Source organism: Vanacampus margaritifer, chromosome 15 (assembly GCF_051991255.1).
Source record: "Vanacampus margaritifer isolate UIUO_Vmar chromosome 15, RoL_Vmar_1.0, whole genome shotgun sequence".
Taxonomy (NCBI): domain Eukaryota; kingdom Metazoa; phylum Chordata; class Actinopteri; order Syngnathiformes; family Syngnathidae; genus Vanacampus; species Vanacampus margaritifer.
The window spans coordinates 8,701,957-8,717,731 of record NC_135446.1 but is presented as its reverse complement, the minus strand read 5'-3'; the positions used below and the strand labels follow the sequence as shown (position 1 = coordinate 8,717,731).

The 15,775-nt window shown below is 40.6% G+C and overlaps 2 protein-coding genes and 1 long non-coding RNA gene across 4 annotated transcripts; 2 read left to right on the top strand and 1 right to left on the bottom strand.

The window, feature by feature from the left end:
- Positions 1 to 104: 104 nt before the first annotated feature.
- Positions 105 to 2,899, top strand: nudt5 (nudix (nucleoside diphosphate linked moiety X)-type motif 5). Its single transcript, XM_077543752.1, is given in 9 exon segments — positions 105 to 218; positions 419 to 483; positions 638 to 705; positions 790 to 842; positions 939 to 1,046; positions 1,165 to 1,260; positions 1,349 to 1,480; positions 1,808 to 1,861; positions 2,128 to 2,899. Coding segments are annotated over 8 exon segments (678 nt in total). The 5' UTR covers positions 105 to 218; positions 419 to 426; the 3' UTR covers positions 2,238 to 2,899.
- Positions 2,900 to 3,439: 540 nt separating this feature from the next.
- On the top strand, positions 3,440 to 15,265 carry fbxo18 (F-box DNA helicase 1). 2 transcript variants are annotated; one of them, XM_077543212.1, is made up of 21 exons: positions 3,440 to 3,692; positions 3,768 to 3,911; positions 4,293 to 4,666; positions 5,331 to 5,467; positions 5,543 to 5,690; positions 5,767 to 5,948; positions 7,018 to 7,092; positions 7,314 to 7,405; positions 7,483 to 7,651; positions 7,729 to 7,942; positions 8,205 to 8,292; positions 8,357 to 8,452; positions 8,544 to 8,680; positions 8,848 to 8,944; positions 9,014 to 9,180; positions 11,553 to 11,625; positions 11,706 to 11,900; positions 11,974 to 12,102; positions 12,231 to 12,337; positions 12,414 to 12,548; positions 12,706 to 15,265. In XM_077543212.1, exons 1-21 carry the CDS (start codon positions 3,674 to 3,676, stop codon positions 12,865 to 12,867), a joined length of 2,940 nt encoding a protein of 979 aa, XP_077399338.1. In that variant the 5' UTR covers positions 3,440 to 3,673; the 3' UTR covers positions 12,868 to 15,265. The 2 variants fall into 2 exon arrangements, with proteins under 2 accessions (XP_077399338.1, XP_077399337.1); XM_077543211.1 differs by having other exon boundaries at positions 3,768 to 3,914.
- On the bottom strand, positions 5,528 to 6,168 carry LOC144034465 (uncharacterized). Its single transcript, XR_013288222.1, has 3 exons — positions 5,989 to 6,168; positions 5,748 to 5,907; positions 5,528 to 5,678 (listed from the first exon to the last, which is right to left on the bottom strand). It is a non-coding gene; the product is annotated as an uncharacterized LOC144034465 (long non-coding RNA).
- Positions 15,266 to 15,775: the final 510 nt, after the last annotated feature.

The window sequence follows — 15,775 nt, the reverse complement described above, 5'->3', positions numbered from 1 at the left end:
CAAAAAACACAAAACCAATTGCGATTTTTTTTTTTTACTTTGACGACACAGACACATAAAAAATAATAATTATTTAAACATCAAATTATTGAATCAAATGATTTGACCAGACTGGATACTTGTTTGAGATTCGGGTGGCGTTTGGGGTACCCGGAAGTACTAACAGAGCGAGCACTCAACTACGTCATTGTCTTCTTCGGCTCGGTTGGTGTTTTCACGTGAGTCAAATTTACACACTTCCAAATTCACATAACTGTTCAAAGTTAGAAATTGACACGCCGTTAACTTGTTTTTCTGCGTAAAGCTTAGATATACCAGTATATGTCGACGCAACAATGTTATTCTCCTGAATATAACTCCTGAACAGAAAGATCCAACGGCTTAATCGAAATGGTGGCTTGAATTGTTCATTTTTCAGAAAATACAATGAACCACACTGAGGATTCCAAAGAAACGACCGCGCCACACGTCGTGAAAGAAGAGGTATGTTTTATTACGAATTGTTAATGAGTGGTCACATCCCATGAGTGGGTCAGATCTTTCTGAAGATAATGTACGTGCATTGGGACGTAAACGCATCAGTTGCGTTTCGGATCACTCGAAAAATATAGGGGACAAACTTGTCTTTTTGTCACAGCTCGTAGCATCAGGGAGATGGGTGACGCTGGAGAAGACCACATATGTAGACCCTACTGGAAGCACCAGGTATGATATATTTTTTTGTGCCACGACATAAAGAATCAATCATGTCTTGTAGTCATGTCCCTGTTTTGTTTTTTTGTCTACCAGGATCTGGGAGACTGTGAGGAGGACAACTAGGCAAACCAACACAGATGCAGATGGTACTTTTTACCACAGCACCGGTCACATCGGGTTCTCAAGCCTTTTGTTTAAAACCCAGTGGATAGAATTCCTTCTTGAACAAGATGTGTCTGCAGGTGTAGGCATCATCGCGCTGCTGAAGAGGACGCTGCACAGAGACTGCGTGGTGATGGTGAAGCAGTTTCGTCCACCGTTGGGATGCTTCACTCTGGAGTTTCCTGCAGGTGAGGAAACCTTTCAAAAAAAATATTGCTGTCAAATGTCAAAACACGTTGACCTGAACAGTACAAGTGTTAAATAGAAGTTGAATAGTTGTGAAGTTGTATTTGTGTCTCTGCTCAGGTTTGATCGATGAGGGTGAGAGCGCCGCAACGGCGGCACTGAGAGAGCTAAAGGAAGAAACGGGCTACAAAGGCGAAGTTGTCGGAGTGACGCCAGGTGTTGTTTCATATTCACAAACTTTGGCGAACTTGGTGGGGTACAAATTCTGTGCTCTGGAAACACATTTTGTTGTTGTTTAATCCAGTGACTTGCTTGGACCCCGGCCTGTCCAACTGCACCACCCAGATTGTCATGGTCAACATCAATGGTGATGAAATGGAGAACATCAACCCGACACAGCAGCTGGGTGAGGGAGAGTGAGAAGTTTTGTTTTCATGTTTGAACACACACGCTTTGCATGTGACACTTAATAATGCAGCACACATGACCACAGAGCTGTCCAATTCCAAAGCACAGGCTAGACAAAACAACAACACGATATCTGAAGGTCCTAAAACGTATCCAAAATTCAACTTTTATTTTCTGGCTCCAGAATCACCTGAATGCAACTTAAGTTGATATGACTAAAACTGTCAAACAAACTGTATAAAACTATTTTTTCTTTTGTGTTTCTCTTCAGGTGATGGGGGTAAGTTGAGTCTGATATATTTTCAAAAATAATGCTCCCACTAAATGAATTAGATAACATTGGCCTTTTTTCCAGAATTTGTGGAAGTCATCCTTTTACCTCTTGATGAATTTCAGACGAAAATAGATGGTAAGATCTTTATGGTTCTTGTGTACTGGCTACTTGTGAATTCACCTATTTACGGAATACTTTGTCTATTTTTTCTATTTGCTGTTTTTATACTTAAGCCAAAGCCATGTCTAATGTAAAAGTATTGCTTTGGCGCTACCCTGTGGCATCTCTAGATAATTTGGTGATGGTGGCATCGATTATTTGCGGATTTTCGCTACTGACTTGTGTACTCTACATCTCAAATAAATTGTTTAATAAGCCTTTGACTGTGTTTCATTCTGTAGAGCTCCTGAAGAAAGAAGACATTGTGGTGGATGCCAAGGTTTACATTTTCGCCATGGGGATGGTGCAGGCATTTTTCAAGCCGAGGGAGCTCCCCGTGCTCAAGCAGTGAAACAACAGGGGCTGAAATAGTATTTTTACATCGAACCGAACGATTAAGACCATTTTAAATTACATGATGCGATGATTTTCAATTTTCCAAGGTGACATTCCAAGTCCAAATAAGCCTACAACAATTTTTTTAGGTGTCATTGTTTGGATCCCACATATCATGTCTGTGTGTCTAATTTCATAGTCACATCCATAGGAAATATGGTCAAGATCATGTTTCAGGTTTTACAACATTCTAGTAATGTGCCAAGTTATGTTTTGTGACTGTAATGCATTAATTAACATGCGCTAACATATTGGTACTAACTTAGTAGGACATGTATGTCAAACACTGTTGAAAACTAATTGGTAAAAGCTTTTTGAGGGGCTGGTTTTGTGGGCCGGTTTCCAAATTTTAGTGGATGCTTCATTGCTGTGTGGTTAACGCAGTTTGTTTTTAATCTAATATTACAATTATGTTAGTTAATCTATTAACGTTTACATGTATCTGGGGTTTCATTCTCTCTATTTCAACTCTACTGTAAGGACAAAAAAAATACTGCTAAGCAATCCATGCTGTGCCTCCTGCCTTGTTTTGAGGCCATCATTCCAATATTGATGCTGTACTTAGTCCAGGCACTAGAATTTTCTGACAAATTAATAAATGTGTTACTACCCGTGTGATCTTGTGTGAATCTTTTATTAGAAAATATATAGGTATACAGTATACAATCCAAGAGCATGTTTAACTATGTTAATGTCAATATAAATATAAATTGCTTGGAAGAAAATGTTCCCAAAAAGTTTGTCAATTTTATATTCCGGACTTATTGATGTCTAAAAATGTGTAATTTTAATGATTAATTTTAAATATCTTTTTTTTCTCTTTTCTTTTTTTATGTTATTTCGTTTTAAAATACAGTTACAGTGTGTGATTGTAACAAATCTAAATTATTTTACTTGTGCGTTTTATTTTCAATATATAACCCAATTTAACTCTTTAAAATTTAAAAATGTTAAATGTATATTTTCGCTTATTTAATTGGCCAACCAATTATAATAATACGAGTATTTGTTTTATTTCCAATAAAACGAAATTACGAACAATATATAATTTGAATCAACACACCGATAGAATTGTTACACCTTCCCTCCACATGGAGGCACTAACATGTATCAAAGCAAAAACAAAAGCTCCCAATCGCCTCCACGATGTCATTTCCGCCTAAACAACTCTTCGTTTGATCTTGAAATTAACTCAGTGCGAAAGCATTTTACCAACAAGTATTTAGAGTTAAATACTTGAAGCAAGTGAGCGACTCAGTTAAAGTTTGTGTTGTAAGCGAATGCAAACCTTTAGCTCCCAACTTTCAATAGTTTTAGCACCAAATGTTGACGTTTGGGTGAAGGAGCCCAGTCAAATACAGGTACCTTACATGCTGAACACAAGAAAATAATATGGAAGTGGCCGTAAAAGGTATGTCCCCAACCCAAGTCGAATGGCTATTGTTATTACGGTTTTGTTTTTAATTTGTTATGAATTTATTCTAAGGGAGGGCCAAGAGGAGGCATTTAAATGCGGACGATCTAGAAAAAAGTGAAGCGGGTTTTGAAGCCCTCACCAACCCCCAAAACTTAACCAGTAGCCGGAGCAGCGCTTCCAGTCTGAATCCAAGGACTACCAAGAGACGGAAATGTGGTGATTACATTACATTTACACCCTTTTTTCAATATCTCCAGTTCTTGTATACTTACAGGCACGTCTAAAAGAAAAATAAATCATGAAAACGAGGTGACACATTTTTAGTCACTCATCTCAGAATCACCAACATGCAGGTATTAACGTCTTGAATCAATATAGAGAATCTCGGTTCTCGTGATTAATCTGTTCCAGAAAGTTTGTTAACATACATACATTGTGTGAAATAAATAGAAATGATTAATGAAGTGTATAAATGAACATTTAACATCAACCTTTATCAAAGACTGTTATGGCATAACGGTGAAAAGGGTTGGGAGGAGAAACATTTCTGATGCGTCACCTTCAATGCGGAAAACTGTTTCTCCACATGCATAGATGGTCTCAATGGCGAAGCAGAAGACGCGGTCAATTTGGGTGAGGACGATGAAGACTCGTTTCCCTTCGACCTTGAGGAGGAGCCTGAAAACAAGGACATTGACTACTTAGAGGGAGTTACGGCCGACATGTTTAAAGACGAGTTTGACTGCAGTGAGAAGTTGGTGCACGAGGAGTCAGAGGTGGAGGCCCTGCCAGATGCTGCCTACGGCCTCCTGGGCTGCAGCAAGGACCTGCTGCAGCCTCAGGGTTGTATTGACGACCTCCCGGAGGAGGTGCTCAGGCAGGTCCTCGGCCTCCTACCTGCTCGCGATATGTACCGGAGCGCTGGACTTGTGTGCCATCGCTGGCGCAACATGATTGAGGATGACAAGGTGACATACCACAAAGCCTTCAGCTGAACTGGGTGGGACAAAAGTTGGCGTATGGAGTAGATAAAAAGTGCACTCCATTTTAAATTTTATTGCATTTATGGTTTTATTTGGTAAAAAAAAAAGTAATCATCCTTTATTCCTCCCTTTGTTCATCTGTCATCCCTCCTGCCCTTTGATCTTTCTCCCTCCTTTCATCCCTCACTTTTTTCTCCATCCATACCATCTTTATGTCCTCCCTTTTTTTCTTTTTGATCCTTACTTCATCCCTTTCTTAAAAAAAAAAAAAAGAACTTTTCTTCCTAATTTTGATGTGGGAAGTCAACTATTTAGGCTCCAATGTGGATTTACACTTTTGGAATGCAGTACAAGTCCGTCAAGTTGTTGGGTGGAAACTCCCTCATTAATATTCTATTAATTTGTAAAATGATGTTGGTTACACACCTGAAGGACAGAGGCCTCTCTGCGTCTTAACGACTGATGTTTGGCATTCCGAAAGACTCTTCCTTGCATCCTTCCTTCCATGCTAACCTTCCATATCGGCTTTCCTTCCATGCTACCTTCCTCTTATTGCACTATCCTAAAAAGTAGACCTACCTTTTGACCAGCCTTTTCAACTTACAGTCTGTGCACCATATAAAGGATTGTTTTTTTTCTTCTTCTTCAGTTTATGCCCTTCAAGAAACGGTACTATCGCTACATGATGCAGGAAGAGGCCACCTTGGTGGAGGTCACCTCCTCATTGCTCAGCAGCGGCATCATAAAGCCAAAAATGTATCAGCACGGCATCCGAAACCTCGTTGTGTAAGTGATTCTGCTAAATAGGGTGTGTGTGGCCTGCTTTCCAAACATCAACAGAGGCTCTTTGTTCGAGAACAGTTTAATGGCGCAGCATAAGTTCGGCGAGAGGGTGAATCCGACGGCGGTTCTGGAGTGTGTGAAGAAACATCGCTTTTTTCTTCATGCGGAAGCCTCCATCAGATTATGCATTCGGAATGTTCCCAAGTGCCAAAATCTGGAAATCGAGGTTCAGTTTACACACTCGCACAATTTCTATAGTACGCGCGTTGTCTCCAAGCCTTACATGTGTTTGATCCCCGAAGGGCCCCAACCCGTTTGCAGCCATGGCGGTGATATTACTCCTCAGTGAGAGCGTCGACGACGTGCAGGCTTTGGTGACGTTGCTAAACGACTGCATGTCGTACAGCGCCGTCACCGAGTACCTCAGTCACATGGCAATGGTGCTGCTCGGGGTCGTGAGGCACAAAATTAAAATTAGCGAGAGGTGAGTAGTGTTGCACAGGATACCGGTACCAGTACCGTACCTTGATGTTTTGGCGTCAAAAACGGCTCGGTATCATTTTTTCTTGGTGCCGGTACTTAGAAAAATAAATAAATACGAGAAAGCCCGGCAAACACATGAAGAACACACGTGTGGTTTTCAATTTTCAGTTTTAGAAACGTTTTGTAACAAGAGCAAATGTTAAAAAAAGCAAAAAGCAGCAATCATTCTTGCAGTGGACTCAAGGTGCGTTCAATGAACAGGCACACAGTAGGAAATCACAGTACTGCATAGAAAAAGCTCAGACGACTGACAGCAACGGAAACAGGTTGTGATGCATTTCTGACATTTCCCTTAAAAATAAGTGGAGTGTGAATTATTTTCTTCCCAGTTTGTAGTAATTGATTAAGCATTCGACTAATTGGGAGCGAAATGGAGAAGAGCAGAGACATGCACGCACACTCAAGCAACGTTACATTGAGTGCCACTGTATTGCCAATATTCAAAATGGATGACATCAAATGCAGTCAAATACAGTACTTCAAAAATATGGCATGCAATGTGCAAGCACATACAGATAAACATAAATATATACAGTATGCGCATAAATTAACATGTATACATACCAATATTTTGAATTAATAATAATAAAAAAATTATTTGAAGTTCTTTTGTCAAGTTTGAATTTTGCTGCTTTTGCTGATGTTGTAGAGTTTTGTCGAGGTACCGTTTCAGTACCGGTATCGAGGTATTTTATGCAGTTATAGTATCAAAGTCAAAATTTGGGTATCGTGACAACACTGGAGGTGAGGCCTGCTGCCGAATCTATTTATCGGGAATCTTTTTTCCATCTTAATCGGGTGCATACAGTATTATGGACAATTGACTTTTTAATTGTTTGCATACAAATATTTTGGGTTTACTATTGATTCAATTTTTTTGGGGCAGTGGGGGGGTATAGAAAGTAGTACAGTAAATATATTTTATTAATACCTGGTAACTTTTAAATTGTGGGGAAAAAAGGTCAAATATATTTCCTTTAAAAAAAAATTGGGTTGGCTTTCTATTCCAGGTTGCATTACAACATCTATTATGTTCTTCATCTGAGGGAGAACGGCCCCTTTTCTGTTAGCTCCTCAGAAGACAGGTGAGATCATCACTTTACATTTTAACATGTTCTTCTTATACATCATACGGCTATGAATTATTGGCCAAATAGTTTGCAATGAGTCCTCAATTAAGCAATTGCGAGACTGACTGAATATCTTATTGACCATGTTTCCTTTTAAGCTTTGTGATTTGGATATGCAAACTAAACGTCCCTTAGCGGTCAAGAAATGATCTGGCATCTTTTTGTGTTCCCGCCAGTGGCTCGCGCATGAAGATGACCTCCGAACAGCTGCACATCCTCAGCCACGACATTCAGAAAGACCACTTGGTGAAGATTGTTGCTTTTGCAGGTACGGTGAAAATTCACACTCAACATTTGGAGAACAATCCAAATCCGCTGCCAGCTCGCATACCTTTTGCATTGAAGGTACGGGGAAAACGACCACGCTGATCAAGTACGCAGCGCAGCGGCTGCACCTCCGCTTCTTGTACGTCGCCTTCAATAAGTCGGTGGCTCGCGAGGCTTTGCAACGTTTCCCGCCGAACGTGGACTGCAAAACTGTCCACTCGCTGGCTTATAGAGACATTGGCAAATTGTGAGAAGCGTGCACAATAAAATGTCCAACTCATACGCACTTCAGATATTGACATCTCTTTTTTTTCTGTGACCCAGATACCAAAAGAAGCTCACCTTTAATCTGAGTTCATTTTCCATCAACACGGTCCTCCCCGAAGGCCGAGGCGGGTACGCCAAGGCCAAAGTGGTAGCCATGACCCTCAACAGCTTCATGGCTTCGGTTGACGAAACCATCAACGTAAGCCATGTGCCAAGCGCACAAGTGAGTCTTCAAGGCCTCAAGACGTCCATAAACGAAGATGACAAACAGGTGAGTGCAGCACAAAACTCTGTAAGCTAGTTAAGATAGCAAGACACACCCGCTATAGGTTGAAAGAGTTCAGCTTTTTTTTTTTAAGAAAAAAAGTAATGATTACCAGCAGCCAAGCAGCCCATTCGAATGAAAATCCCGTACAGAATGACTATTTCCTGCATTTGAACCAAAATGTATGATTTCAATACCCTACAGTTATATCATTTAAACAGCTGTTAAAAACACACACACGTTCAAACTCATCCTTTTGTATCTGTAGTTGTATGTCCGAGATGCACGGGACATTTGGATGAAAATGAAGGACCTCAATGAGACGGACGTAAAAGGATATAACATGACTCACGATGGTAACTCAGCGACTTATTATGCGAGCGATACGAACATTTTAAAAGCTTGTATTTTCTCCTACAGGTTACCTAAAGTTATGGCAGCTGCAAAAGCCAAAGGTCCGCCTGTCCGACCAATATGATGTCATTTTCATCGACGAAGCCCAGGATTGCACTCCGAGTGCGTTCCTCAGTCTTGCGTTAATTCTGCCCTTTTGTTCATTGTTGTTGGTGTTGCTCTCATTCACTTTCTCTCCTGCTGTCTTCCTTAGCCATCATGGACGTGCTATTGATACAGAGATGCGGCAAAATTCTGGTCGGAGATCCCCACCAGCAAATTTACACCTTCAGAGGTGCCATTAATGCATTGCAGACTGTAGAGCATACACACATCTACTACCTAACACAGGTTTGCACAGGTTTTGGCTTTTTCTCTCCCTTTTTATAAAAAATAAAAATCACCCTTTAGAAATTGTGTTGGGTTGTATTGGTGAGATTCTAAATGTTGATGCACGATAAATCGGGAAAGGGGTGAACACTTTTTCATGCCACTCTAAGTCTTCTTTTATTGTTCAGAGTTTCCGCTTTGGCGCTGAGATCGCCTACGTGGGTGCCAGCATCCTGACAGTGTGCAAGCAAGTCCACAAAATTCTAGTTGGAGGAAGGCAGAAAGGTAAACAGCGAAAGCTAAAACAATCTTCTCTCCAACATACGTTAACCTGTTCCCTTCCACGTTTCGTAGGGAGTGTGTTTGATGGGAAATCGGCCCAGGCCCAACAGGATGTGACCAACGGCAAGAGCCCCAGCAAAGGAAACACTGCTATCTTGTTCAGGTGCAATTTTGGCGTGTTCAGCGAAGCCGTGCGGCTGATTGAGGCCAACACGGAGTGCAGCATCCACTTCGTAGGCGTGAGTCTCTTGGCTACACACTCCATTCGTCCGATTATTTTTTCCAACATTAAAACCTTCCCGATTGAATATTATTTGATTTACTTTTTTTTGCAGTAAAGCTATGATGGATGATACAGGCATTTATATAATACAGGAAGAAGAAAGCATTGAATTAAAATGCCTCAATAAGGACCACTCAACATCCCGGACTTCGGGTTTTAAGGAAATTTGTGTTGTCCTTAGGCACAAACTTTGGATTTTCAAAATGGACAGGTCATTTTTATATGAGGTCAAAGTACAGTAATGGATGAAATGTGTATTCATCATAAATTCTATTTTAAAAAAAGTTAAGCATGATTTTAAAAATCTATTGTCATTTTGAAGTAATTTACTCATACCGGTAATTAAGTTACCAAATGTTTAATATAATTGTTAAAAATGTTTATATGAAAGTGCTACTATAATGTAGTGCACTGTTTTGTTCCATTTTATTTGCAATAAATTTGTTTTTAAAAAAACAACTTAACTCTTTGACTGCCAAAAACGTTAAATGACGTTTAGTAAAAACCTACGGAGGGCCGCCAAGGACGTTAAAAGACGTTCTCCAATTTTTTATTTATTTATTTATTTATTTAATTTTTTTGGGGGGGGGGGGAATGGGTGGAGGAAAGCCTTGGCCAGCTGCGGTGAAAGTTTCAAGCAGATCTAGTTAGCCTAATGACTATTTTTGGCCCCTAGATGGCAGCAATGACTCTCTTTTGACAAGATTGGGTAGGCGTCAGTAGAAGACGTGAGGCGGAGCTAGAGGGGACAATGGCTGGGGAAGGGAAGAGAACATGGCGACCGGTTGCAAGCAGCTCACGCTCGAGCAGTTTTTTTCAAAGACGAAAAGCATCGACCAACGCTAAAGAGCACATTGATGACGACGATGATCATCATCGATGATGATGATGGTGACTCCGAGGTTGACGCCGAAGTTGGAAGCGCTGACGCGGCGGCTATGACGACGTCATAAAGGTTCACGGGCTAGCGATGCTAACACCGGAAAACGCGGAGCACAACCGAGCACGCTCAGGCGGACGTTCAATCGGACGACGAAGAGTGCCCCGAGTCCAATGCATATTCATCGGAGGAGTGGGTACAGTCTGCTACTTGCTATTCCCCGGAAAAAAAGGCCGTCAAGAAAGTGTAACGTCTGCACGCGGAAGGAGCCATCGCAAGTGAAACTAATCTGTTGTGCAAATCCTGCTGCGTCTCCTTGCACGCATGGGAGCGTTACAAAAAGAAAAACTGTATTTGAAACATCCACATAATTGTAAATAGTACCACAGTTGCACACATTTGTAAATAGTTTGCGAAATTGTTTTGTCAAATTGTTACACTGTTGAATGGAAATAAACGTATTTTGCAACCAAAAAACACTTTTTCATTGTTGGTGATAGCGTTTTACAGAAGTAAAGCACTATTTAAGTGTTTGTGGCATCATTCATGGACAAAAAGAAGTGTAGAATTCACTAGAGTGCATGAAATAACATTGTTTCACAAAAAGCTTTTCTCCGCTTTTTGTTTCAAAACAGAGCATTTCGGTGAAACTAACCATTTTCTATTGTTGATTACTGAAGAACGGAATAAGGTAGAAACAAACTTTTTTTTTCTGATGAAAGATGAGAGTTCAATCTTTCATTAGTAGTATGTGTGTTTCCATAGTCCAAACACAACATTTTCTGTGGACCTTGAAAGATCAGTCAAAATGCTTAAATCGTCTGGCACTGGCGACATCCTGTTTCTGAAAACGTCTGGCAGTCAAAGAGTTAAATGTGGATGTAAAATGTATAAACTACCTTGTCGTTAATAAAATAAGTACATTTTTTATTTTATGTAAAAATGTATATTTTAATAAAATATTTTATTAAAATTATATAATTGTAATAAATTAGTCAGTTATTTAATAACACAAAAGTACAGTATATTTACTAATATTTCGGTATTTTATATAAAATAGTTAATTTTAATAAAATAATTATTTTCATTACTTTATCCTAATTAACACATTACATGCATGTACAAAATTGTTTATTTGACAAACATTACTTACAATGTGGCAATCTATTGTTAATAAAATGAATTAAACATACATATAAAATGAATAAATACTTTTTAATTAACCACATTTTTTTTTTTGGGGGGGGGGTGCCTAAATGCAGCTCTTGGGCCAGATTAAAGAATAGTGCTTTCCATTTGTGGTCCACCAGCCATACTTTGCCCACCCTTGTCATGCACTGAGCTATAGCAGAAATAAATAAAAAAAACTGCCCAGAAAGTGTCAAATACATTTAAAACAAAAAAACAAAACACTGACATGTTGACAGTGGATGTTTTTCACTTCACAGGGTGTGGACAACATTGGTTTGAATAAGATCAAGGACATTTGGTACCTAATGGAAGACAAAGAAAATCGCAAACGTGAGTCTCACGCACACCATTTTGCTCACTTCTCACTAGCTAAGGAATCACTTTGAAATGATTGTCGTTCTCCTTATCAGTGATCAGGGACCACCTGATTGCATCGTTTGCAAAGATCAAACAAAACTCCATTGAGGCCCTGAAGAGCTACGCCCATCATACCTTAGACCGCGACCTGGACGCTAAGCTCACGATTGTAGCCAAATACAAAAATCGCATCCCCGATCTGGTGAAGCGTCTGAGGAGGCACTCTGAGGACAATGCTGGAAAAGCAGGTTTGCACTTTTGAATATTAGGAGAGAAAAAAACTCCATTAAAGTTCATGAATGTTTTCTAATTCCTTTAAAGACTTCATACTTGGTACCGTCCACAAAGCTAAAGGCCTGGAATTTGAAATTGTGATGGTCAGTGACGACTTTGTCAACGTTCCCTACTCCAGACACAACATGCACCACTTTGTCGACGACTTTTCTTTTTGTGAGTGTTTGCGTTTTTGCATTAAAAATGTTTTTTTTTTTTTTTTCCTCTTTGAATCACAAAACAAATACAAATTGTAGCTCAAGGTACCACCGTATTTGACTTTTGATCCTATTTCTAATTCTTAGCTAAAATCCCCCACGATGAATGGAACCTGCTCTATGTGGCGGTTACACGCGCTAAAACAACGCTGATCATCACTAGGAGCATCCGCCGCATCATCAGCCAGACTGGCGTAGGACATGATCACACGCTCGCACATGCTACACACAGTTGATGTAAAAGTCATGTATTTACCTTATCATCAACAGGAATACTTCTTGAAGCCAGTGATCCCCAGCGCCCCGATGAAAGCTGGCGAGACGCCACCGTGCCTCATTTCCGACTGTCCCAACTGCATCACGCCCGGTGCTGCTTTCATGATGTGCAAAAGACAGATGACATATGTGAGGATGTTCAGCAACTTTTCAAAAACTGGGTTTTCCCAACCTTTGTGTATGGAGCTGCAGACAAAAAAAAGAATAACTGCCTAAATACAGTTGAGTTTGTTTTCAAACATTTATTTAGGTGTGATTTTTATGTCTACCTTTTGACTCCATCCAGACAACTGGCCTGTCTAACGAGGGCACACTTTGCGAGAGGTGCGTTTGGACTCGCTTGGGCCCCATCGCTTACCTCATGACTGACGACGTGCTCTCCATGGCTGAAGTTCCAGAGCGCTTCGACCAGCATTTATTGCACGTCATTTTCCAGGCACCGTTCTGATTGGAACGCACTGGTTGGGTATTCATTTTAAAGGAAGCACCTTTGCTGTTGGGTTGTCAGTGGAGAGAAAGTTTTACACAAAGCTCCTGGTTTGGAGAAAAGAAAAAAACTTGGGATTGAATAGTCTGATGTGAAATGACTGAAAGGAGAAAAAAAGTACAGACGCTCCCCTACTTACGAACATTCGAGTTACGAACAACGGTACATACGAACATGTCTGCGTGCATGCGCGCATGTCAAAAAATGTTCGGAAAGAGATGCTGTAAGTTAGATTTTTTATTGCGCACCTTTTTCCGAGTACTGTAGTGCTTCTTTCCGCCGCTAATACCGACGCTTGGCGTTGTGAGAGCTCACCCAGCATTGGAGGCTCAGCAACGTGTCGAGGAGGAGGGTCGCTCATAGATAAAGCCATCGCACTCTTCGAGCAGCAAGACCCAAATATTGAACGTTGCACAAAGGTTGCAAATCAATTGAATGATGCCATACAGTGCTACCGCATCATTTATGATGAAAAAAGAAGAAAACTGTGCAATCGTAGTTAGATCGCTTCTTTCGGCCAGTTTCTAGTAAATCCTCCAAGGAAGATACTCATCAACCCTCATCTTCTTCTCCGCGACCCTCAACTTCTTCCTACATTGAAGTTACGGAGGAGGAAGTAACTTTTGAAGGCCATTCCAACGACGACGAAGAACCTCTCATGATATAAAATCCTCCTCTTCCTCCTCCTCCATCAAATCCTTAAGCATCGAGTACATCTTCCAAAAGTAAGTTAAACTTCATTTTATTTATCTTATTACGTACATGTACATACTGTGTGTGTCTCTCGCTCTCTCTCTCTAACATACGTAGTACCGTACTGTACGTATTCTCTTTAAACATAAATTATAATACAAAATATAGCACTGAAGCAACTTACGAACAAATTCACCTTACGAACGATCGCTCGGAACGTAACTCGTTCGTAAGTTGGGGAGCGTCTGTACAGTCATTTAGTGGTACCTCGGCTCACGAACGCTTCAGCTCACGAACTTTTCGCCTCACGAACATTAAATTCGCGAGCATATAGTCTTAGCTGACGAACTAGTTTTCGGCGGACGAACCAAATAACGCGACACGAGAAATCACGAGAAGCTGACGCACGCTCACGGCGTCCCAGTTCGTCACCCCCTTTCTTTCAGTGCGGACGTGGTTTGTGTTTGGTAGACATTATGGACCATTTTGGAGTGTACTTTTGCTATCATGGAACCGAAAAAGACCCCACCACAGGCTAGTGTTAAGCCTAAGAAGACATTAAAGAAAATTACGGTCGAGCAGAAGAAGGAGATCATCGAAAAACACGAACGAGGTGTGCGTTTGTGTGACTTAGCGTCCCGGGTATTATCGCCGAGAAAGCACGGCAACTTCACTCGGATATCATCAAGAGGCAACCTGGAAGTTCATAATGAGGTCCTCAACACAGGATTTGATTCGCCTTCAAGAGGACAAGCAGAAGGAAGCCATTCAGGAGTTGTCATGTGAGGACGAGGAGGAGGAGATGGCTGCAGCATCAAGTGAGAGCATCAAGACCATGTTAACTAAGTGGAGTGATGTGCAGGCTTTTATCGAACAGTACCATTCAGAAAAGACTGGCTATGAGAATCATCAACATGATGAATGATAATGTGATGCCTCAGTTTCGTAAGACCTTACAACTCAGAAAGCAACAGGTGTCAATTAAGAGGTTTTTAGTCAGCAACAAGGATAAAGAGTCTCCTAAGAAGCAAAGAAGAGAAGCCACACCGGAGCACTCTCCTTCCAAACAGTAACTCCCTCCCTCCCTCCTCCTCCAACTCCATTCCATCAAGCCTTCAACTACTGTACCATCACAAAGGCAAGTTGCAAGTTTTGCAAATAAAAACACTTTATTATACAGTACAGTGTATTTCTTTAATTACAATACAATAGCACATTTATTATACATAAAATAAGGTATATTTTGTGTAGTTTTAAGGCTTTTTTAGTAGAAAATTGTGTTTTATGGGGACCTGGGAACGGATTATTCTCATTTCAATGGTTTCCTATGGGAAATACTTGTTTGGAAGACAAACTTTTCGGCTCACATACTCTCTGTGGGAACCAATTAAGTTCGTGAGCCAAGGTACCACTATATACAAAACAGTAAACGCATCGTTTTATTTTTGTGTTTCCATACACCAAGCTGCCACAAGATGGCAGCAACAAACTGATTGGTTGGAACTGCCGGGTGTACATAAACAATAATAATTAAAAAAAAAAAGTGTTCTTATTTACAATTACCACTTTCTTCACTACCTCCAACTGATTATTGGTCGAGATGCCATTGTGGGTGTGGCCTGGGATGGTCACTTCAATAAATGGGAAAATCACCACCACCTCCTGATCAGTTGTGATGTCATGATTGTGGTCCCTAGGGCCACTTTATTAGGTACACTGTATGGTCATTACTGTCCAGTAGCTGGAAAAACGATCCCTCCTCACTCCTACCTCTTGATTGGTCGAGACCACATTGTGGGTGTGATCTTGAGTAGCCACTACGATACACATTTTTTTTTGTTACCCCCCCCACACACACAAGGAGGAAGAAAATATTTTGCGCCCACCCAACTCTCTGCTGCGATTATAAATAGCATCATGCTTTAAGTACGCCTCTGCCGAGGAGCTAATACTCCTTGTGCACTTTCAATCGTAGCGCCACTGCCACCTACAGTAGTGGATGTGCAATTAGTTGATTCTATTACAACAAAAAGTTTTCTAGGGTCACCCCCCTTTTGCGCCGTCTCAAATAGACCACGTCATGAGGTAAACTTTTTTAAATTGGTATTCATCTGATTATTTAATGTGAAATAAGTTGTAAAAGACAAGGATTATATGACCCTACAAACAAACAAGA

Bases quoted from the DNA above. Each gene is read 5' to 3' on its own strand.
- fbxo18 (XM_077543211.1), top strand. The intron at 5,691-5,766 runs GTTCAGTTTACA...TGATCCCCGAAG, and splicing joins GCCAAAATCTGGAAATCGAG to GGCCCCAACCCGTTTGCAGC. The intron at 7,093-7,313 runs GTGAGATCATCA...TGTTCCCGCCAG, and splicing joins GTTAGCTCCTCAGAAGACAG to TGGCTCGCGCATGAAGATGA.